Source organism: Rhinolophus sinicus, linkage group LG01 (genome assembly GCF_036562045.2).
Source record: "Rhinolophus sinicus isolate RSC01 linkage group LG01, ASM3656204v1, whole genome shotgun sequence".
In the NCBI taxonomy this organism is placed as follows: Eukaryota; Metazoa; Chordata; class Mammalia; order Chiroptera; family Rhinolophidae; genus Rhinolophus; species Rhinolophus sinicus.
Genome location: NC_133751.1, coordinates 62380317 through 62403727, shown reverse-complemented (window position 1 = coordinate 62403727; position 23411 = coordinate 62380317). Strand labels below are relative to the sequence as shown.

General features: G+C 33.6%; 1 protein-coding gene across 14 annotated transcripts in view; it reads left to right on the top strand.

The window, feature by feature from the left end:
- The window catches only part of STXBP5L (syntaxin binding protein 5L), a 242728-nt gene that overhangs the window by 130911 nt on the left and 88406 nt on the right, over positions 1-23411 (top strand). For all 14 annotated transcript variants that reach the window (XM_074331359.1, XM_074331330.1, XM_019729632.2 and 11 more), the window contains exons 15-19: positions 969-1009; positions 4476-4693; positions 6636-6808; positions 9638-9763; positions 22442-22593. In XM_074331359.1, the coding sequence (XP_074187460.1) occupies positions 969-1009; positions 4476-4693; positions 6636-6808; positions 9638-9763; positions 22442-22593 (710 nt within the window). The remainder of the gene's footprint in view (positions 1-968; positions 1010-4475; positions 4694-6635; positions 6809-9637; positions 9764-22441; positions 22594-23411) is intronic.

The following is a 23411-nucleotide window of genomic DNA, read 5'->3' as shown; positions in this document are numbered from 1 at the left end:
TGAATAAGAATGGTGGGAGTGAACATTTTTGCTCTGTTGTTGATCTTAGAGGGAAGGTATTCATCTCTTTCACCATATGTAAGACATCCGTAGGTTGCTCCTGGATGCCCTTTGTCAGGTTGAAGAAGTTTCCTCTGCTCCTAATTTATTAAGTTTTTTTTTTTTTTTTCATTAATGGTAAATTTTTGTCAAACGCTTTTTCTGCATTTATTGAGAGGATCATGTGGTTTTTCTTCCTTAATCTGTCAGTAAGATGAATTATAATATGGTGATTGATTTTTCTTTTTTAATGCTTAACTGGCCTTGCATTCCTGGGATAAACTCCACTTAGTATGATATATTATCCTTTCTATTTATTTCTTGATTTGATTTGCTGATATTTGTTCACACTTTTTACACCCATGCTTGTGAGATATTGGTTTATAATTTTCTTTTCTTGTAATTTTTTTTTTTCTGGTTTTGGTGTCAGAGTAAAGCTGACCTCATAAAATGCATTGGGAAGCATTTTATCCTATTTTATTTTCTATATGAGTTCCTATAAAATTGCCATTATGTAATTATCAAATAATATACAGCTCTAGATAGGTTTAAGGATTTGCTTTTCATATTTTGAAGCTTACCTTTAATTGCACTTTGATATTCACTTCAAAATTATTTTAACATGATCAGAATTAACTCAGGTATCTTATTTATTGAATGTAAGCAATTTTATATAAAAAGATTAGTTATTTTCCACAGGCCGATTTTCATTGCTCTCATAAAATCTTCTTACAGTAAAATCTAAAATTTAGATTTTAGTGTACTGTTTAAAAAATAAACCATTGTTTTGAACTTGGAAATGGTTTAGCATACACTAGTTTTCATTGGAATGGTATTTTTAAATCAAATTTAAACAGTAACTAAAGTTTATACTTTTAGAATGATTATTTGTATTTACTATAATTAATGCTAATTTATTTCTCATATAGTCATGCAGATGGATCAATAAAATTTTGGGATGCTTCTGCAAGTAAGTTTTAAGTTTCTCCTTCTATAACAGAAAACAATTGGTTAATATTAACATAGCCATTCATCACTTTGTAGTTTGGACAATTAGCATTTCAGGTACATTTTTAGCATACATATATGGTTGTTTTACAAAAATCTATTTCCTATATTATTAGATCAACTTAAAATATTATCTTTACTGCACTTTGCTTTTATAGTATAAACAGACAGGACTGCAATCATTCTTTATCACCAACCATTAGATTTACAAGAGGCAAGGTACATTCGAAAAAGGATCAAAATTTTTCAGATTAACTCTGTTAAGTAATTTCCTTCACCTTCTAGCTCTGTGGTCTTGGAAAAATGCTTTTATCCCACAGTCTTCACTTTTCTTTACCATTTGTCTACCAAATCCTGGGAGAATCAAAAGAAGTGATTTGATAAATGTAAATTTTCTTTTTATATTCTTGAGAATTACATAATGTAAGGAAGAAATAAGGTACTGTGCTCAACATTGAAGAGCATGCAAAGAAAGATATTTAAGACTTGATTATTATCATACATACCCTTCAGAAAATTTATAGTCACTAAAACAGATAAAGGAATGCATGTATGTAACTACAGGGCAAATAATATAAGAACTCCAAATGTAGTACAACCCAAATTCTATTTGTTATCAGAAATGGGAAATTTATTTGAACCAGGTAGATCCAGGAAGGGTATTTTGATGGGTAACACTTAATGTGAGTTTTGGAAGATAGTTAAGATTTTGACAGTCAGGAATAGAATAAGAAGTGAACAATGATTCCCAAGTTCTTGAGGATGAGTAACCATCTGAGGAATATAAGAGAGTTCTGGAAGTTTGGATTTTGTAGTAACACCAGAAAATTCAAGTAAAAATGTCTAGGAGTTAAGAAGAATAGTCAAGAATGGAAACTAATGAAGAAGCAGCTTAAAAGTGATATTCAAAGCTATAGAAGTGAACAGCTTCTGAGAAAGATTATGATAAATAGAAAAGCAGAAGGGAGAAGGTTGACTGTTGAGATACTCTTAGCCTGTAAGCTGGAATCCTCCAGCAATGGGACAAATGATCAGCAAGAGAGAATAATTAAGATTTAAAGCCATGAATTCTGAGTCCTCTTTATGACCTCACACAATAAACAATTGTGCAAGGGGAAATTCCAAAGGGCAACAGATTTTCTTTTGATGAGCCTTTTCATGTAATGCCAAGTTTGTTCCAGGATTAAAATTGATCACATAGTATGTCATTGCTCCTTTCCCACCACCTCAAAGTCACTCCTTAGTTTCTAAAATGTGAGAAGATACTTTAACTCTAATGATAAGAGTACATACTCACCCTTAAGCATATGTGATATTTTAACAAGTTAATTTTTAAGTAAAATACTATTTTGTCACATTCAGAACACATATTGCAAACGTTTGCAGCATAGTAAATATTTCTACTGTAATCAATTATAAGAACAAATCTCCAATTTAATGGATGTCATTGAAGAAATATCAGTTAGTTTGCCAATTTTGTGGAATACTGCCCAGCACGGGAAGTGAGGTTATCCTGCATTTGAATAATTGAGTTTGTTATTGTATTTGTTTTCAACTGCTGTGTAATAAAATTACCACAATTTATCAGCTTAAAATAATACCCATTTATTATCTCACAGTTTCTGTGTGTCAGGAATCTGGGTATAGTTTAGCTGGATTCTTTGTTCATGGTCTCCTGAGACTGTAGTCAAGGTGTTAGCTAGGGTTGCAGTTTCATCTGCGATTCAGGGTCCTCTTCTAAGCTCATGTAGTTGTTGGCAGAATTCATTTTCCTAAAACTTTACAACTCATGGTTACTTGTTTCTTCAAGGCCAGCAAGGGAATACCTCTCTAACCTTGTGGAGTCCCTTTTTTAAGGGACTCACCTGATTATGTCAGCCCTCTTAAGGATCTCTGTTGATTAACTCAAAGTCAACTGATTAACGGCCTTAATTATGTCAGCAATATCCATTTACCATTGCCATGTCACATAAAATAATCATGGGGGTGATTTTCCTCTTTGACCTAGAAGCAAGGATGGAGCACCTACTTTTCCTATTTTGTAGACTATTTTAATTTGACATAATTTCAGTCTTGCCAAAAAGCTGGAAAAAAATACTATGAAGTGTTGTATAACGTTTAGCCTGATTCCCAAATGTCAATATACACTACATTTCTCTAATGCTTTCGTGCATGGGTGTGCTCTCTCTCTCCACCTTACTCTCTCCCCTCCATATAGTTACACCCACTTACATATATAAATATGTACATATTTATGTACATAGCTTTTTGTAACCACTTGAGAGTCAACTGCAGATGTGATACTCCTCTAACACTATATGTCCCTAAATACTTCAGTGTGTGTTTCCTACAAGTACAGTCATTCTTTTACATAATCAAATTATAGTTATCAAAATTAATTAGGAGATTAATATTTATACAGTACTATTATCTAACCTCCAGTCTTACTCAGTTTTCTCAAATTGTCCTAATAACATCTTTTATATTAAAAGAAAATCTAGGATCACTATTTGCATTTAGTTATACTTTTTGAGTTTTCTTTAAATCTGGAATGATTTCTGAGTCTTTATTTCATGGAAATGACATTTGTGAGGAGTTCAGGCCAGTTATTTTATAGAATCTCCTTCAATTTGCATTTGACTTACGTTTCTCATGATTAGGTTCAAATTATGCATTTTTGGCAGGAACTCCCAGATTTTTAGAACTTTTTGTAAGGATCCTTTATAGAATTAGAGCTTTTTTATAGGGGAATTATCATCAGGGTCTAAAATAGAAAAAAAATATTCCCCCAAATAAATATTCCTCACAACAATTCACAAACCCAGAATTTCTTAAAATTGTAACTGACCCTTTCCTAACACTAAGCCATTCAGAAAAGATTCTTTCTAAAATAATTACAGGTTATTATATTCGCAATATTGCTAGCTAGTAAATTACAAATGTTTCTCATCTGAAGGAGTGGCTAAAAATAAGTTGAGTAAACCCTCTAAGAATAGCATCAAACTCTCATCTAGTAATCAAAGGGGAAAATTGTGAAAAAGAGTTGACGGGTCTCCCTTAGGAGAATTATGTTCAGTATTTCCATTGTAAACTTTCTGAGCTCCAGCGTTTTCATCAATAAATGAGGATAAAAATACTCACTTCATGGGACTTTTCTGAGGATCACATGAGACAATACATACAAAGGACTTACATATTCCTTGTATATGGTGTGTGTTCAATAACTGTTTAATTTTTCCCCATAGTCTCCCTCCAGCTAAACTGTACTGATATGACAGCATAACATTGAATGCTTACTAGTTAAAATATAATTTATTTTGTCTATTTGGGTTTTATTTTTGTGGTTTAACAAATATATTTTAAAAGCTTCAACAACACCTAAGAATTAAGTTCATATTAGAAGATAACTATGCTTCAATATCTTATAGTAACTCTGCAGATGCTGTACAAGCTAAAAACCTCAAAAGTGTTTGAAAAACAGAAGGTAGGAGAAGGAAAACAAACATGTGAAATTGTAGAGGAAGATCCATATGCCATTCAGATGATTTACTGGTGTCCAGAGAGCAGAATATTCTGTGTTTCAGGAGTCTCTGCATATGTCATAATTTATAAATTCAGCAGACATGAAATTACAGCAGAAATAGTGGTAAGTCATTTAAAATTTAACTTTCACACTTAGAGTTATTAAAAGAAAGCAGTTATCATAGATTTTGGCTAGTACTTGGTACGGTTTTAAGCCACCAAAACTACAGTATGTGGCCAATAAGACAACTCATAGGATTTCAAATTATTCTTGTTACGTTAATATAACCTATTAAAAAATAGTTTGGCTTAATATGACAAAAACAGTCTTTCAAAACTTAGTATGATTAAATAGGATGGATTATTATGCCTATAGGTTTTATACAGATATTGGTTTATTTTATGTATAAATGTCAAATTAATGCAGGCTTTGTTCTATACTTTTATTAAATTTCTTAGTTTGTCTTTTTTTGTCAATTAATTGCCATATATGGTTATTTCTCAACTATATTATTATTATTATTTAAACTTTTATTTATTTTAAGTGTGTTTTTCCAGGACCCATCAGCTCCAAGTCAAGTAGTTGTTTCAATCTAGTTGTGGAGGGCACAGCTCACAGTGACCCACATGGGGATCGAACTGGCAACCTTGTTGCTAAGAGCACTGCACTCTGACCAACTGAGCTAACCAGCTGCCCCCAAGATTATTTTTAATGATTTTCTATACAGCAACATTTTTAATTAGGTAGAAATAATTTTGGGGTTGATTTACCTAATCTTAATTTTTTAACTAATGTAATAATTTAATAATTCAAAATAATGATGCTCTCATGAGATAAATGGGCCTTTTCTACCCAGTTCATTTTACTATTTTATCAGAAAATAGAGATTTTCTTCTAAAGGACTACTAAAGATTATCCACTAAAGGCTTGTGAATAACTGTTCTTACCTTAACAACTAAAGTCTTGCCCTTTTAAAGTATGTTATTTAAAATCCTAGGCTTTGGAGTCAGATAAACCCAGGTTTTAATTCTGGCTTTTCCAGTGAATACCAATGTGACTCTAAGTCACAAGACTCTTAGTCAGTAGCAGAGTCTGGGTAAGACTTAATTTCATCACTTATCTAATTTCCTGTGTAAATAAAATGGAAAGTAATAATAAACTAGAAATAAAAATACCAATTTTATAGAGTTCTTGGGATGATTATATAAAATATTAACATGGTGTCTAAGTGTAGTAAACACTCAATAATTAATAATTGTTATTGTCACTAGAGGTTTTTTAGTAGTTTTAAGATAACTATGACAGTCATTTTGGTAATATTGTTATATTCACCACCCCATAATGACTTTTTTTTGTTTTCAGTCTCAAAAATGCTGATTTTTACATTGTAAAGAAATGTTTATGGTATAAAATCAATTTCAATTAAAGCATTGAATGCAATAAAGTACTTAATTTTAACACATTTTTAGTTTTAAAAAAGGGTTTTTGGTACATGTTTTTATTTCAATATAAATTATCATGTTTTTCATTAACTAATTTTGACCATGCTAATGAAATTATATAAGGGGTAAGCTAATGAAACAAACTAAAAGAAATATGGAATTTCTTTTGAAAACTTTTTACTGAGTTAAAGTCAAAATTTAAGGAAGGTTTTTTGTGTTGTTCTTTTTTAAACTAAATGCCTGTACAAATAATTTGTAAACACACACATACACATATCCAGTTTAATTTCTTCCATTGGAGTAAACATGACTAATTTTTCCTTTTATTATATATGGGATTGTAACTTATACTTTATCTTAAGGAATATTTGTTATTTAAAAATTTTATCTCCACTGATAGGTATTTTTCTTATAAGTCTGAAGAATTAAAAAGTATCTTACATTTTTTGTGGATGTCATTGATCATTTCATATAATTCACTATTTAATTCAGCTTTACTATAAATTGAAATTGAACTTATTAATCAGAAAAAATAATACCAAAAATTATCAGCTATTTTAGTGTGGTTATTTTTATTATCATGACTTAGATTAAGTTAAACTTGATTTTTTTTTTTTTTTAAGTCATTAGAGGTACGACTTCAGTATGATGTTGAAGATATTATTACCCCGGAACCAGAAACAAGTCCTCCATTTCCAGACCTCTCATCCCAGCTTCCCTCCTCAAGGAGTCTTTCTGGGAGCACTAACACTGTGGCTAGTGAAGGAGTAGCAAAGGACAGTATCCCATGCCTCAAGTAAGAGTTGCTACCAAATTTTTTAACAATTTTACATATTATTAATATAATTCTTTATAACTGTGCCAAATAAAATCATTCTTCTCTCTTAAATTCTTAAGTGATCTATAATCCACCATAGGGTACCCTGATCTCTTTGAACATCCCTAGAGAGGGCACAATATTTTCATCCTTCACTTACTAATTCATATATTTCCTTTCCAGAAGGACCCGGAAGAAAACATGGCTCTGATAGAATGGGATAACTTTGGAAGGGTACAAATATGGCTACTTGCTTTGTATTTCACAAATGAAAAAGTATGTTTAGGGAATTTCTTCAGCCTTCTTGGAATCAAAAAGAAAACCAAGTTTACTATTTACTACAAGAATACTGTGTTAGAAAAAACAATTTATTTTGTGATTGCTAGGATATTGCATAATATGACTTTTTCTTTTTTAACTGATGACATTTGGTAGTAAACTATGTTCTCTCAGTATATCTAAACAAAGTTTAGTGTCATAATCAAATAAAAGTAAAAGTCAAGCCAATAATATTTACTTAATTGTTTTTATGCTTTTAGTAATTGGATATAAAAGAATGCAGTTTCCTGAAATTACTACTTACTGCTTCTATGTCATCATACCAAATGTTTTTAGTATTAGTGGGCTGGAGCATTGAGCCTGAGCAGAGAATTTCTTTGAGCCTCATATGATAATATCTGAATCTGCTGCTCAAGGAATTTTAGACAACTAATTTCCTCATTTCTTATTAAAACACTTGTGGAAAATTTAAAGATAAGATTTCAGAAGCAAAATCAGTTTGCCACACAATTAGTAGTTGGTATACTTTTATGATCATTGTTTCTCCTCCAAATTTTTTCTTGTGAAGTAAAAAATATATAAACAGGCATTATGGGAGGAAAATCTACAAACAGAAAACATTATCATAAAATTTTAGCAACTGGAAAATTTTCTTAATGTTATACATTTAATTTTCCCTTCATATAACTTTGCTTCATTTAATTGATTCCTAAAATGTAAACCAGAAAGAGAACAAAAAGCTCAACAAAGTTGAAGAAAGCAATTAAGAAGACCCATCATTAAAGTGTGGGTCCTCCAATGACCTAAATATTTTTTAATGAAATTTGAAAAATTTAAAAGATAAAGAGAAAAAAAACAGTGAATACAACAAAAATCTGGTAATGGAGATGAAGCAAGCAGTGACAGTATTGAAGCATAATAACAGCATTTAATGTTAACTTGAGAAGTAGTAGAAACATCTTAAGGATAATCAAGAGAATCAAAGGGAAAAAAACCAGTATAATCCTGTATTATGTATATAAGTTCCTAGGAACCGAGCAGAACTGATCTAAACATATTATTCTATGAATTACATTATATTAATAATGGTTTTTGAGTTGTGTATAATCCATGCTTTGATAAATTATATGTTGGCATCTGTCCCTAAATAACTTTTCCTTTGCTGGATTTAGATTACCATATACACCGGCTGATAAATAAGCATTTCAACAAGCCCACTCTTCATTTTTATAATAGCAATATTGTAATTCTTATCAATGTACACATATTTATGCAATTATTGATTTTATATTTATTTATTATTTTGCCTTTGTGCTTCCTAGAGTATAAAATGGTTGGTCATCATAGGCCTAAGAGGCGAGATTTAAACAAAAATTAGTTGAGAGAGTTTGCTGAAGAATACCTGGTAGAATAGTGTTCTAGGCAGAAGGAACAGCTAGAGCAAAGGCCTTAAATTGCCTAGGATATAAAGCGGTCAGTGTAGCTAGAACAAAGGGAGCAAGGTAGGTGTTAGTGGAGAGGGTAGTAGGAGCAGAAGTCTGAGTGGCAATAGAGAGCCAGTTACAGGCTCTCTAAGGACCTTGGCTTTTATTTCTAATTAAATGGGGAGTTGTGACAGTTAAAAATGGATTGTGAGATGGGAGAGAAGCGTAGAAGCCAGGAAACCAGTCGGGGGACTGTTTGCACCTAACTAGTGATGATGTTGAGGGCTGGCAGGTTTAGCAAATAAAAATACAGGGTATTCATTTATATCTGAATTTCAGATATGCAGTGAACATTTTTTTTTTCAGTATCAGTATATCTCAAATATTGCATGGGACCTACATAAAGTAAAAAACCCAAAACTGTTAATTATTTATTTGAAATTCAGATTTAAATGGAATCCAATATTTTTATTTGTCAACTGTAACTAGGATGATAGCCATAGAGAATAAACAGTGATCATAGTCTGAATATATTTTGAAAGTAGCACCATCAGCATTTGATTATTGGATGTGAGATATGAGAGAAGGATATTAGTCAAGAATGATTGTAAGTTTTTTTCAGTGAGTAACTGGAAGGATAAGAGTTGCTCTCAATGGGAATAGAGAAGGGTGCAGATGGAGTCAATTTAGAGGGAAAGAGCAGTAATTCAGATTTTGGATATGTTGAAATCTTACATGGGGTGGTAGATTAGTTTTTTTATTTTTGTGTATTATAACTTACAAATATATAACAAATATTTAATAAGAAAAGCAAATAAGTACAAATAATTAAAAATACTAGTCTCAAAAAAAAAAAGGAAGTGATAAAGACAAGTTGAAGTTGTGGACCTGGCTGACTGAACAGCTGCTTAAAGAAAAAACTCAGCAATCACAAGTGGCTTGGTGTATTTTGAGAAAGCTAGAAGACATTGTCCACCTGCATACTGCCCCGAAGGCCTGGCAGTAAATATTTCTGTCGGAAGGTTCTGTGTAAATGATGAAGATAAGCATGAACATACTTGTTTCAACTGTATGTAATAGAACTCCATTTTCTCCTTTTTTCTAGTGTTAAAACACGACCAGTGCGGATGCCTCCGGGGTATCAAGCAGAACTTGTTATTCAGTTGGTGTGGGTGGATGGTGAACCTCCCCAACAGATTACTAGTCTTGCTGTAAGCTCAGCGTATGGAATGTAAGTAGTTTAACATTCTTTCTCATTTGTATTACTTATCTGTTTGATATATTTAGATATTTTCTTTAAAATACTTAAGGAAGTTCTAAAAATGAAAAGAAGCCCTTACCTGGATTTTTAACAGATAAAAAATGGTATAAGAAAAACAATAGTTTAAATATATACTATGGTTATTTGTTCTTTCTTGATGTGAAACTTGTAATTGTATTTCCACTTTGAATGTTGTTAGAAAGTTGTTATGAAGTGATTATACTTACACTCTTTTGTTTGTTTATATACTTCTACACTGTTGGTTTTGTTTGTTTGTATTTTCTATCAGTTTCCTCATTGTGTTTCCTTTTGAATGCTAGAGTCAGATTCTCTGGTATTCAAATACTAATTCTGCTTCTTCCTACCTGTTGGATCTTAGAAAAGTAACTTACATTTCTGTGCTTTATTTCCTTATCTTTAAAATGAGGATAATCTGTTGTTGAGAGGATTACAAACAAACAAACAGAAAATGTATTACTACATATAAAATCTTTTAGGTTTAGAACAGGATACGCATGACATATGTTTGAGGTTTAGAACAGGATGACATATTTATGATAGGATAATTTGAGAAGTTTTTTAATAAGTGGAATATTTATCTAGGGTATAGAGAAACAACACGAGATAGTATAGTATCCACAGTGCTTTATTACCACCTGTCAAAGAGTAACTGGAAGACATAGTTAATTATTACCACATTATTTACTTGAATACAAAGTAAACCAATAATAGATTGATCTTACCTAACAAATACAAAGACAGAATTTATATATGAGAAAAAGGAAAAAGCAGAGGGGAAAAAAAAACACAGACCCTTTCTAAATAATGAATTTTGTGTTTTCTTTTCATTGAGTAAGATATTGTATTGAGACCAGTCAGGGTATTTGTTCTTGGGCAGCTTCATGCATCATCATCTAAACCAGTTTCAGTTATTTATGACTTCTCCAGAAGACCTTAGCTTAATTTGTGACATATGTTAAAGACATTTGTGTATTATGTTTCTCATCATTTGGGAATATGTCCATCTGAGTTATGCCAGGTCTGTACCACAAGGTCCTCAGTCACTTGATGAAGAATATCATTAGCTGAATAGTGCCCAGATAATGGCTTTGTAGCAACATTTAATACCTGAATATTAGATGTCAAGGAAGCAGAAAAACATTACGATCACAATTACTATAAAAAAAATTTGGAAATTACTTGCTGTCCAATATCCTAGTTGGCCTAAGTCTAAACCAGGAGAATATATCCCAAGGATCAGTGTAATCAAGTTTAGCTAGCTGAGTAGCTCTATTTTCTCATAATAATTGATTGTTCTACTCTTTTGAAGAATTTACCAAGGGGCAACTCTTAAGTCAGCCACTGCGCGGGATCTGAGATTTTCCCCCTCTTACAAGCTAACAGCCTATTACACTTTTGTTTATATATATGTTGACAGAAAGCTGGCCTCTGGGTCAGAAACAAAGATAGTTTATTATTGACAGCAAAAACTGCAGCTAGAGAAACATCTTGCACCAGTTCGCTGAGCCTCAGTCACAACAGAGTAACATGGCAAGGAAGAGATGGCACCTGTGTGTACAGTGGTATTACAAGCAAAGAACTCCAAGTTTTAAAAACTCACCTCTAAAAAACAAATAAACAGAAAAGCTCAGCTCTGAAAATAGGTCTACTGGTGACCTCCCTATCCTCCAATCTGGAGAGACACTATATCTTTACTCTGGAGTATAAGCAAATCTTCTCTAGGGAAGAGAAAAAGAAGGATCTTTCTCTTTCTTTCTTTCTTTCTTTCTTTCTTTCTTTCTTTCTTTCTTTCTTTCTTTCTTTCTTTCTTCCTTCCTTCCTTCCTTCCTTCCTTCCTTCCTTCCTTCCTTCCTTCCTTCCTTCTTCCTTCCCTTCCTTTTTCTTCCTTCCTTCCTTCAAGATTATTCTCACATCATTTTTATTGAATTAACAATGGTGTTTTTTTTCAATTATAGTTGACATTAAATATTATATTTCAGGTGTACAACACAGTGACTAGACATTTATATAACTTAAAAAATTGATCCTCCAATAAGGCTAGTACCCATCTGACACCATAAATAGTTTTTACAATATTATAAACTGTATTCCCTATGCTGTGCTTTACATCACTGTGACTGGTATTTCTTAATTCCTTCACCTTTTTCACCCAGCCTCCCAACCCCATTCCATCTGGGAACCATCAGTCTGTTCTCTGTGTCTATGAGTTTGTTTCTGTTGTGTTTGTTCATTTATTTGGTTCTTTAGATTCCACATATAAGTGAGATCATATGATAATGTGTCTTTCTCTGTCTGACTTATTTCAGTTAGCATAATACCCTCTACATCCATCCATGTTATCACAAATGGCAAGATTTCATTTTTTATGGCTATGTAAATTTACATTCTATATATGTACCACATCTTCTTTATCTAGTTATCTACTGAGCACAGTTGGGTGGCTTCCATATCTTGGCTATTGTAAATAATGCTGCAATGATCATAGGAGTGCATATATATTTTCAAATTAGTGTTTAGAATTTCTTTGGATAAATACTCAGAAGTGGAATTTGTGGGTCATATGATAGCTCTTTTTTAAATTTTTTGAGGAACCTCCATACGGTTTTCCATAGTGGCTGCACCAATTTGCATTCCCACCAACAGTGCACAACAGTACCCTTTTCTCCACATCCTTACCAACATGTGTTGTTTATTGATTTATTGATGATAGCCATTCTAACAGGTGTGAATTGGTATCTCACTGTCGTTTTAATTTGCTTTTTCCTGATTAGTGATGTTGAGCATCTTTCCATATGTCTACTGGCCATCCAAAGAGGAGAAATGTCTATTTGTGTCCCCTGTCCATTTTTCAATGGGATATTTTTATGTTAAATTGTATTGTTCCTTATGTTTTAGATTAACTCTTTATTGGAGGTGTCATTGACGGATATCTTATCCCATTCAGTAGGTTGTCTTTTCATTTTGTTGATGGCTTCCTTCTCTGTGCAAGACTTTTTAGTTTGATGTAGTTTGATTTGTTCATTTTGTCTTTTATTTTCCTTGCCTGGGGAGCCATATCCAAAAAAAATATTGCTAAGAGTGATGTCAAAGAGTTTATTTACAGCCTATGTTTTCTTCTAGGAATTTTATGGTTTCAGGTCTTACATTTAAGTGTTTAACCCATTGAGATAATATATATATGGTATAAGAAAGTGGTCCAATTGTTTCTTCTCCTTCTCCTTCTTGTTTTTTTTTTGTTTGTTTGTTTGTTTTGCATGCATCTGTACAGTTTTTCCAACACCATTTATTGAAGACACTGTCTTTACCCCGATGTATATTCTTGCCTCCTTTGTCATAAATTAATTGACCAGATAGCTGGTGATTTATTTCTGGGCTCTCTATTCTGCACTGTATGTGTCTGTTTTTATGCCAGTACAATTTCATTTTAATTACTATAGCCTTGTAGTATAGTTTGATACCAGGTACCATGATACCTCAAACTTTGTTCTTCTTTCTCAAAATTGCTTAGGTTACTCAGGGTATTTTGTAGTAGCATTTAAATATAAAGATTATTTTTTCTAAATTTAAGGATTATTTTTTCTGTGAAAAATGCCATTGGTATTTTGATAGGGATTGCATTGAATCTATAGATTACTTTGGGTAGCATGGACATTAACGAAGTTAATTCTTTCTGTTCATGAGCACAGTATATACAGTGTATAGTCTTCCATTTTTGTGAATCTTCTTCAATTTTTCTTCAATGTGTATAGTTTTTTGAGTTCAGGTCTTTTATTTACTCGGTCAAATTTATTCCCAGGTTTTGTGGGGGGTTTTGTGCAGTAATTATAAATTGGATTTTTTTTCTTAATTTCTCTTTCTGATGGTTTGTTATTGGTGTATAAAAATGCAACTGTTTTTTGAATATTAATTTTGTATCCTACTATAGTGAATTCATTAACTAGTTCTAAAAGTTTTTTGGTGGTGTCTTTAGGGTTCTCTATATATAGTATTATGTCATCTGCAAATAATGACAGTTTTACTACTTCTTTCCAATCTGAAAACATTTTATTTGATTTCCTGTCTGATTGCTATGGCTAGGGCTTCCAATACTATGTTGAATAAGAGTGGTGAAAGTGGACATCCTTGTCTTGTTTCTCATCATTTTTAAAAATAATTTTATATTAGTTTCAAGTTAACAAGTCATTAGACATTTATGTAATTTATAAAGTGATCACTTCTATGCATCTGACACTACACATAGTTATTACAATATTATTGACTAAATTCCCTATGTTACACTGTACATATCAATGACTATTTTCTAACTACCAATTTGTACTTAATCCCTTAACCTTTTTACCCCTTAACCCCTTCCCATCTAGGAACCATCAGTTTGTTCTCTGTATCTATGAGTTTGTTTCCATTTTGTTTGTTCATTTATTTTGTTTTTTAGATTCCACATACTGTACGAATGAAATCATATGGTATTTGTCTTTCTCTGTCTGACTTATTTCACTTAGCATAACATCCTCTAGGTCCATCCATGTTGTTGTAGATGTCAAGATTTCATTATTTTTTATGACCGAGTATTATTCTATTCTATATATGTACCACTATTTCTTTCTTCATTCATCTATTGATAAACAGGTTGCTTCCATATCTTGGCTATTGTAAATAATCCTGCAATGAACATATGGATGCATATGACTTTTTGAATTAGTGCTTTGGGTTTCTTCTGATAAATACCCAGAAGTGAAATTACTGGGTCCTTCTTTGTCTTTTCTTATAGCCTTTGTTTTAAAGTCTATTTTGTCTGGTATAAGTATTGCTACCCCAGATTCTTTTTTTTTTATTTCCATTTTCATGAAATATCTTTTTCCATCCCTTTACTTTCAAATTGTATGTGTCCTTCAATCTGAAGTGCATCTCTTGTAGGCAGCATATGTAAAGGTCTTGTTTTCTTATGCATTCAGCCACCCTATATCTTTTGATTGGAGCATTTAATCCATTTACATTTAAACTAATTGTTGATAGATATGTAGTTATTGCCATTTTATTATACATATTTTTTCTTTTTTTCTCTTTTACTTAAAGAAGTCCCTTTAACATTTCTTGTAATACTGGTTTGGTGTTGATGAACTCTTAGGTTTTTTTTGTTTTCTTTTTTTATAGTCATACATAGATCTTTTTTTAATTCAAGTTTATTGGGGTAACAATGGTTAGTAAAGTTACGTAGGTTTCAAGTGTACGATTATGTAATAAATCATCTATATATCACATTGTGTGTTCACCACCCAGAGTCAGTTCTCCTTCCATCATCATATATTTGATCCCCTTTACTCTCATCTACCACCTGCCTCCCCACTTACCCTCTGGTAACCACTAAACTATTGTCTATATCTATCAGTTTTGGTTTCTTCATTTGTTTGTCTTGTTCTTTTGTTGTTTTCAGTTTTATATACCACATCAGTGAAATTATATGGTTCTCGACTTTACCTGTCTGACTCATTTCACTTAGTATTATAATCTCAAGATCAATCCACTTTGTCGCAAATGGTACTATTTCATCTTTCCTTATGGCCGAATAGTATTCCATTGTGTATAAATATCACAACTTCTTTATCCATTCATCTATTGAAGGACACTTTGGTTGTTTCCATGTCTTGGCTACTGTAAATAAAGCTGCAATGAACATAGGTCTTTATGAACAAATGTTTTCAGATATTTTGGGTAGATACCCAAGAGAGGGATTGCTGGGTCATATGGTAATTCTACTCTTAATTTTTTGAGGAACATCCACACTGCCTTCCATAGTGGCTGCACCAATCTGCATTCCCACCAACAGTGTTGTCACAAACGGTTCTTGAAGCTCTTTATCTGTCCTTCAACTCTAAATCATAGCCTTGCTAGGTAATCTTGGTTGTAGGTCCTTGCTTTTCATCATTTTGAATATTTGGTGCCAATCGTTTCTGTTGAGAAATCAGCTGACAGTCTTATGGGAGCTCCCTTATAGATAGCTAACTGCTTTTGATGTTGTCTCAGATGCTTCTTAAACTCCTCATTTTTTAAAAAATATTCTTTTATCTTTTTGTTGTCCTTGGTGTTATCTTGCTGATTGGGTGTTATCTGCTACCTTATCTTCCAAACCACTGATTAGATCTGCTTCATCTGAATTGTTGTATTCTTCATTTCAGTTAGTGTATGCTGCATTCCTGACTGGTTCTTTATGTTTTCTATCTCCATTTTTATGCTTCCTATCTTTGTTGAAACTCCCACTGAGATCATTGAGTATCTTTATTACCAGTGTTTTGAACTCCACATCTAGTAGATTACTTGCCTCCCTTTTGTTTAGCTCTTTTTCTGGAGTTTTGTTCTGTTCTTTTATTTGGGACATGTTTTTTTGTATCATCATTCTGGCTGCCTCTCTCTGTCTCTATGTATTAGGTAGAGCTGCTATGTTTCCCGGTCTTAGTAGAGTGGCCTTATGTAGTAGATGTCCTGTAGGACCTAGTGGCACAGTCTCCCTGGTCTCCTGAGCCAGGTGCTCCAGGTTTGTCCCTTTCTGTTGTAGTTGATCCTTGATTGCTGTTAGCACATCAGTGGGAGGAATTGACCCTCAGGGTGGTTGAGAGGATTGGCCATGCTTACAGTGGAGGAGCTATTGTGGAAGGCCTTACCCTCTGAACCAGGATTCACTTTAACAGGGCTGTGGTGCCTGCTGAGTCTGCCCTTTGAGTGTGTCATTTGTAGAGGTGGTTGGGTGGTGCTCTGGTGCAGTCTGAAGCTAACCACCAGGTATGTTAGTCCTGGGGCCTCTTTGGATGGGGCTCCGTTGCAGGTCAAGGTCAGCTACTGTCTGCGCCCTCCCCAGGGCCACTTGGTATGAGCTACAAAGTTTTCTGCAGATGGTTGCCACTTGTGCTGGGTTTGGAGGTGCCTAGGAGAAGCTAAGCTGTGAACTGAGGTGTCAGTCTTGGGGCTGCTTAGCAAGAGGCATGGGGCACATCGAGGCTAGATCCTGATTGTTTGGGGTTTGTGAGCCTTTGAGAATTTTCAGCAAGTCTACAGCATGAGTCAAGATAGGCCGTTTGTATGGAAAAGCCACTGGAATTTGCTTTGGGGCAGGGTCTCAGGTAATCACTAGGGCAGGGTGAAAGGTGTTATTTAGGTTGATGGAGACTCAGATATGGCCCCCTCCTGTCTGTGCAAGCTGGGGGTTGGGGAGGGCTCAACAAAGGAACAATGGCTTTTTCCAGCACTTCTATCTGGAAGAAAGCTCCCCCTCCAACCCTGGTCCTGAGCCAGACAATCCAGTTCCTCCCCATATGTCACTAACACCTTTCAAGCTGCTGCCCCAGTATTGGAGCTCAGAGTGAGTGAGTCTGTCAGCAAGAAATGCCATGCATGGCACCTTTAAGAATGCTTGGGACTTCAGCAACTCTCACTCAGCCACACTATCACAGACAGAAATCATGGGGACTTCTCTCCCTATCAATGAAACCCTGGGCTGGAGAGCCTGTTTTGGGGTTAGGACTCCTCACTCCTGAGCGGAGATATTCCTCTCAAATTTTAGCTGCCACACAGCAGTGTGGGACCAGCCCATTCTGTGTCTCCATCCCTCCTACCAGTCTCACCATGGCTTCTTCTATATATATTAGTTATACAACTTCTGTTTAACTAGACTTCAGATGATTCTCATTGGTAGTTGTTCTGTAGTTTAGTTGTAATTTTGATGTGGTTGTGGGAAGAGGTTTGTACAGCCTTTACCTACTCTGCTATCTTGAGTGGAAGCCCAGTTCAGATTTCTATTAATGCCATCACACTAAAAAGTAAATGTGAAGATCATGATTATGGAGACTGAGAAGTCCAAGATCTGCTATCAAGTGGGAGACCCAGGATTGCTGATGGTTTAATTCTAGTCTGAGTGCTAAGGCCTGGGAAATGCAGCCACTAGTAGAAACTAAATGTGTGCTCCCTCTTTCTCTCTTGTTACATTTTTTTTTTTTTATGTTGAAATGTATTTTGTCTGTTATAAGTACTGCTATACCTGATTTCCTCTGGATGCCATTTTCTTGGTGTATCATCTTCCACCCCTTCACTTTGAATCTATGTTTGTCTTTGTAGCTGAGATGGGTCTCCTGAAGGCAACATATAATTGGGTCTTGTTTTTTAATCCATCCCACTACTCTGCTTCTTGATTGGTGAGTTCAGTTCATTTACATTTAGGGTGATTATTGATGTGTGAGGATTTATGACAACCATTTATCTTTTGCTTCTGGTTATTCTGTATCTCCATTGTTTTCTTTTTCCCTTGTATTTCTATTTTAGTTCAGTGGTATTCTATGATTTTTTTCCCTCTGTTCCTTCTTTTTTATTTTATGTGTCTCTGTTCTAGATTTTTGTTTTTCTATTTGCTGTTAGGTTTATGTAATAAAAAGCTTTATACATACAATAGTCCTTTGTCTTCTGAGTGCATCTTCTCTCCATTCACCTGAGCAAGTTCAGTCCTTTCCTCCTACCCCTTTGTTTTGTTGTCACAAATTATCCCTTTTATGATGTGCATTCATTTTCAAATTATAGAGCTATAGTTTTTTTTTTATTAAATGTTTTTACCCACTTTAACCTTTATGTTATAATTGTTTAATACTGTATTCTGAAATAGTTACAATTTCCTGCTTCTGTCTGTCTATCATCATACTCACAGTTTTGTATCCTTTTTTTTGTTTGTTTGTTTCATGTTTAAGAGCGCCTTTCAACATTTCTTGTAATGCAGGCCTTGTGGTGGTAAATTCCCTCAGCTTTTGTTTGTCTGGAAAAGCCTTTATTTCTCCTTCATATATAAAGAAAAGCTTTGCTAGCTATATTATTCTTGGCTGGTGATTTCTCTTTTTATATATTTACATGTTTGATTCCACTCTCCCCTAACTTGTAAGGTTTCTGCTAAAAAAAAAAAAAGTTGATATTAATCTAATTGGGTTTCTTTTATAGGTAACAGTCATTTTTGCCCTGGTTGCCTTGAGAATTCTTTGTCCTTAGCTTTAGGCAGTTTTAATATAATGTGTCTTGGAGAAGATCTCTTTGCATTCAGATAAGATAATTAGGTGTTCTGTCAGCCTCTTGGATTCCATGTCTAGCTCTTTACATAGATTTGGGGAGTTCTCATCAATTATTTATTTGAAAAGCCTCTCCATTCCCTTCTCTGTTTTCCTTCTGATATCCTCATTATTCTTATATTGCTCTTTCTAATGGAGTCACATGCTTCTTGTAGAGGTCTTTCATTTTTTTTCTTTTAAATATAAATTCCCTTTTCTTCCACCTGAGTCATTTCTAGAATTTTTGTCTTCAAGATCACTAATTCTCTCTTTCACATTGTCTCCTCTATTTCCCAAGCTGTCTAATTTATTCTTCATCTTACTGAGTCCTTTAACTCCAGAGTTTGTTTGGTTCTTTTTTCATAGTTTCAATCTCTTTGGTAAAGTACTCCTTTTGTTTGTTGATTTTATTCCTGAGATCACTCTACTGCCTTTCTGAATTTTCTTGTGTCTTGTTGAGTTTTTACAGAACTGCAATCTTAAATTCTTTTCCATTTAAACCACAGTCTTCCATGTCTTTGAGTTTGTTTTTTGGAGACTTTTCATTTTCTTTTTGAGCTACCTTGGTTATTCATGGTACTTGATAGATTATTTCTCCATGTGGGCATTTGAGATATAGAAATCTTTAGGTACTATTTTGCTTTTTAACAATTTAGCAGGTTGATAAGTAGAGGTCTTTCTTTTGTTTTCAAGTAGATGATGCTATAGTACAAGTTTTTGTTTTCTTTACACTACTGGGACTTCTGGGACCTCAGTGGGGAATGTCACATCAGCTATGGAAAATGCCCTGTATTCCCCCAAAGATGTAGGCATCCCCTCTGTGAGCAGGTTGCCTCCATTTCAGCATAGCCCCCTCATGGTGGGATGTGGCAGGTGCTGAGGCTCCAGGCATGTGAGTTTCCGGTGCTCTCTCCCTGCAACCAAAGGCTACCAGCCACACTGTACTATGTGAAGTGTCCCAGCTGACTCCACCAAGCTCTACCATGATGGGTAGGGAAGAAAGGATTCATACATTACAGCTTTTGTTCTTTCACTGGGACTACCTGCAGTGTGCTCTAGCTATTAAGGCCAGGATGATACTTATGTCACACTGACCTTCTCTGGGCTGCCAAGCGAGGGCTGCTACTCTGTCAGCTGGAGCCTGGTGGGTGACAGGAGAGTGAGGGGAGACAGGTTTGCATGTCTGCATCTTTGTTTTTCCCTGGAAATGGAAGCTTCCAGACTGAGGCTGCCACACCTTTGTACCGCATCTTATCTCCTGTCACTGGACTCAGCCACCATGTGTATTAGCTACTCATGCCAGAATGGTGCCTTTGGTCCTCTCCAGGCTGCTGACTTAGGGTTTCAACCAACCTCCTACTGCTACCACATCAGCTGGGGCTGCTGCAAGTACAGGATTGTTTCCAGGGCTTCTGTCTCTGTCTTTCCTACCATACTGCTTGCCCTGCTTACTTCTACGAACGTACCTTCAGATGTCTCAATGCACGGGTGTCTCAGACATGTTTGCGTGTTGAGCATGGAATCACTTGTTGGACTATAGTTGTCCAATTTGTTGTAAGTTCAAGGAGAGAAATCAGGAAGTCTTACTGTACTCTGATACTTACATCAGTTCAGTAGTTCTATTTTTAATTCAAAGATAAAAATAATTATTTTTGTTGTCAGATAGACTTGTTGCCTTTTTTTTTCCTGTCAGTATTGCATTTAGGAACTTTATCATGCTTGTAAGCTGAAGTAATGAACTACATTTTAACATAAAAAGTTTAAAAATATTAACTTGCTACAGTATGTAATATATGTAATATTACATTTATGTATAATAATATTGAGATTAATTCTACATTTTTATGGAAAATTTTCAAAGTATGTTAACAACAAATTTCTGATTTGATATTCCTAAAAGCCCTGTGAACTAGATAAATCTGGTATTATAATTCTCAGTAAAGTAAAGAAATAGGTCTTGCAAGATTCATTAACTTTTCCCAAAATCACATACCGTATTTTGCCATCTATAATGCATTCCCGTGTATAATGCGCACCCACGTTTTCAGCCCAAATTTTCAAGGGAAGAAAATCTTTCTTTTTAATTTTTCAAGAGATTTTCCAATAATTTTTGTAAAAATATCAGCTAGATGGCTAGCTCCCACCTAAAGAGACGGACTGTTACCTTATGGTAATAAAGTCAACATTGCCTATCTTATCAAGTCATAGTCACTTACTCTGAACAACAACACTCACTTTTCATTGTATTTTGTTGAATCATTGGCTGAAATTACTTTAGTTGCAAGTTCTTTCTAAGTTCAACAAAACCTATTATTGTAACCAGGGTGTTATTTTGCATGTGGATATCATTATTGACTTCTAGAGTTACACTTTTAACACATAAGCATAAATAAAAGAATTTAAAACATTTATATAGATATGGAATTGGTACTACCTGTGTATAATGAGCATCTTTATTTTTCCCTTACAAATTTGAACAAAAAAATGTGCATTATACACAGCAAAATACGGTAACCTATAAAATGACAAAGATGGGATCTTTTGACTTTTATTGTTTTTTCCGGTTTCCAAAATCTGTCTACTGGAAGGTGTATAAGTCTGTGAAATAGCAAAACATCTAGTATCCTAGAACTGTTAATTTGTTGTGAGGAAGGCAATGTGATGGAGTGGAAAGAACTAATTTCAGAGTATATAGATGATATGCCAACTAGATTCAACCTAAGCAATAAAACAACATGGAACTTATATAAAATGAGCAAAACAACACTCATACAACTAGTGTATATTTCATTTAGAAAGCAAAAAGCACAGATTTATAATTTTTAATTTAGAGGGCATGTTGCAAATGGAGGAAAAAGGAAGTTATTGTATGCCTGGTGGTTGAGGTGACCAAAATAACCGTTTATGAGGGCAGTTTTAATTTCTCAGGAGATTTAGTTATGAAATTAAACAAATGGTATTTGTCTTTTAATAAATGGGACAAAATAAAGAACAGAAGAATGAGAAAATTTTAATTTTTGTAAATGAAAGTTATATCTATTTATATCTACTACAGTGAAAACTTTAGCTATGTCAATTTTTATGTAATATTTTGGGTTAAAATATACTCTGTTGAAGAAAACAAATTTGGAGCTGAATAACTATAATTTTATTGTCCAAAGGCATCTAATTATATACCTAAGCATCTGTATGTAGCTTTTAAACTTGTGACATTTCTTGACCTATTATTTCCCCATTGCATAGCAAAAAGATGTTATAGGATTATTCTGTAAAAGCGTAAGACCAAGTTAAAGAGCAGATTGGGTAATCACTACTTACATTTTTAAATTGATGATAACATATTATTGCATATCATTCCTGTTATTTGCAGTAGTCATGGCTATTTACAAAGCCAACCTAGCCTACGTAAAAGCACAGTATCCTTCCGAACTTTAATCCCTGCCTGACCCCCTCAACCCCACAGCATTACTATCTAATAATCTCACTTTTAATTCAAAGGTAAAAATAATAATGGTTGGTACGATACATTCTACTTACTTTTGTTTTTTCCTCTCAGAGTTGCATTTGGGAACTGCAATGGGCTGGCTGTGGTGGATTTTATACAGAAGACAGTACTGTTAAGCATGGGGACTATTGACCTATATAGATCGAGTGACCTATATCAGCGACAACCACGGTCTCCTCGAAAAAACAAGCAGTTCATTGCAGGTAGGAGATAAAACAAAATGTCTATGAACTTTATTAGTTCATTTGTTTCCTTACCTTTATATTTTTTGTCTTTCTTCTGTGATGCTATTAAAATGCATGACAATCTGAAGTGAACGTAATTTCCAATACTATGTAATTGGACAGAAACATAGTGAAAATCCTTGAAAGGGTAAACAAGGTGTTTACACTTCAATTTGATGTTAAAGTTAGGAAGCATCTCCAATATCTTAGATTGAATTTCTAGGAAATAACAGAAAATCTATTAAATAAAAAAATGCTATGAAAATAGGCTCTCTAGTTGAAAAAAATGCTTGCAATGATTGTGTTAAAAAGGATAATTTTCTTCTAGTATATCTGGCCCCTTTAAAAATATAATTTTAAAAGTACTTATTCATTTAGTTAAAAGTTAAAAATAGTCATTAACTACTTTTAACTTTTTAAATTAATTCCATATTTTAGCTGTCATCTTTTCTTGTTGGATGGTGACTTTCTAGGAGGTATTTTAACAAATGCAATAAAAATTATTAACATTTAAAAATGTTATGAAAGATGACATCATTCTTGACAGGATCAATAAGTTGATTTATTTACCTATAAAAATACATATATGGTTAATCAGGATATAACAGAAATACTTTCTATATGATGCCAAGCTTTGATATGTCAAACCATTCAAAGTTTTACTGAAATTTCAGTATATATATCCAATAGTTAGCTTTATAAACATTGTTAAAACTTTGTATATTTTTTTGTCCACTGACATAGTTTAATTAAAAAATTTAGGTAAAAATTAGTTGGGCTAAAAGGTTCATTGATGG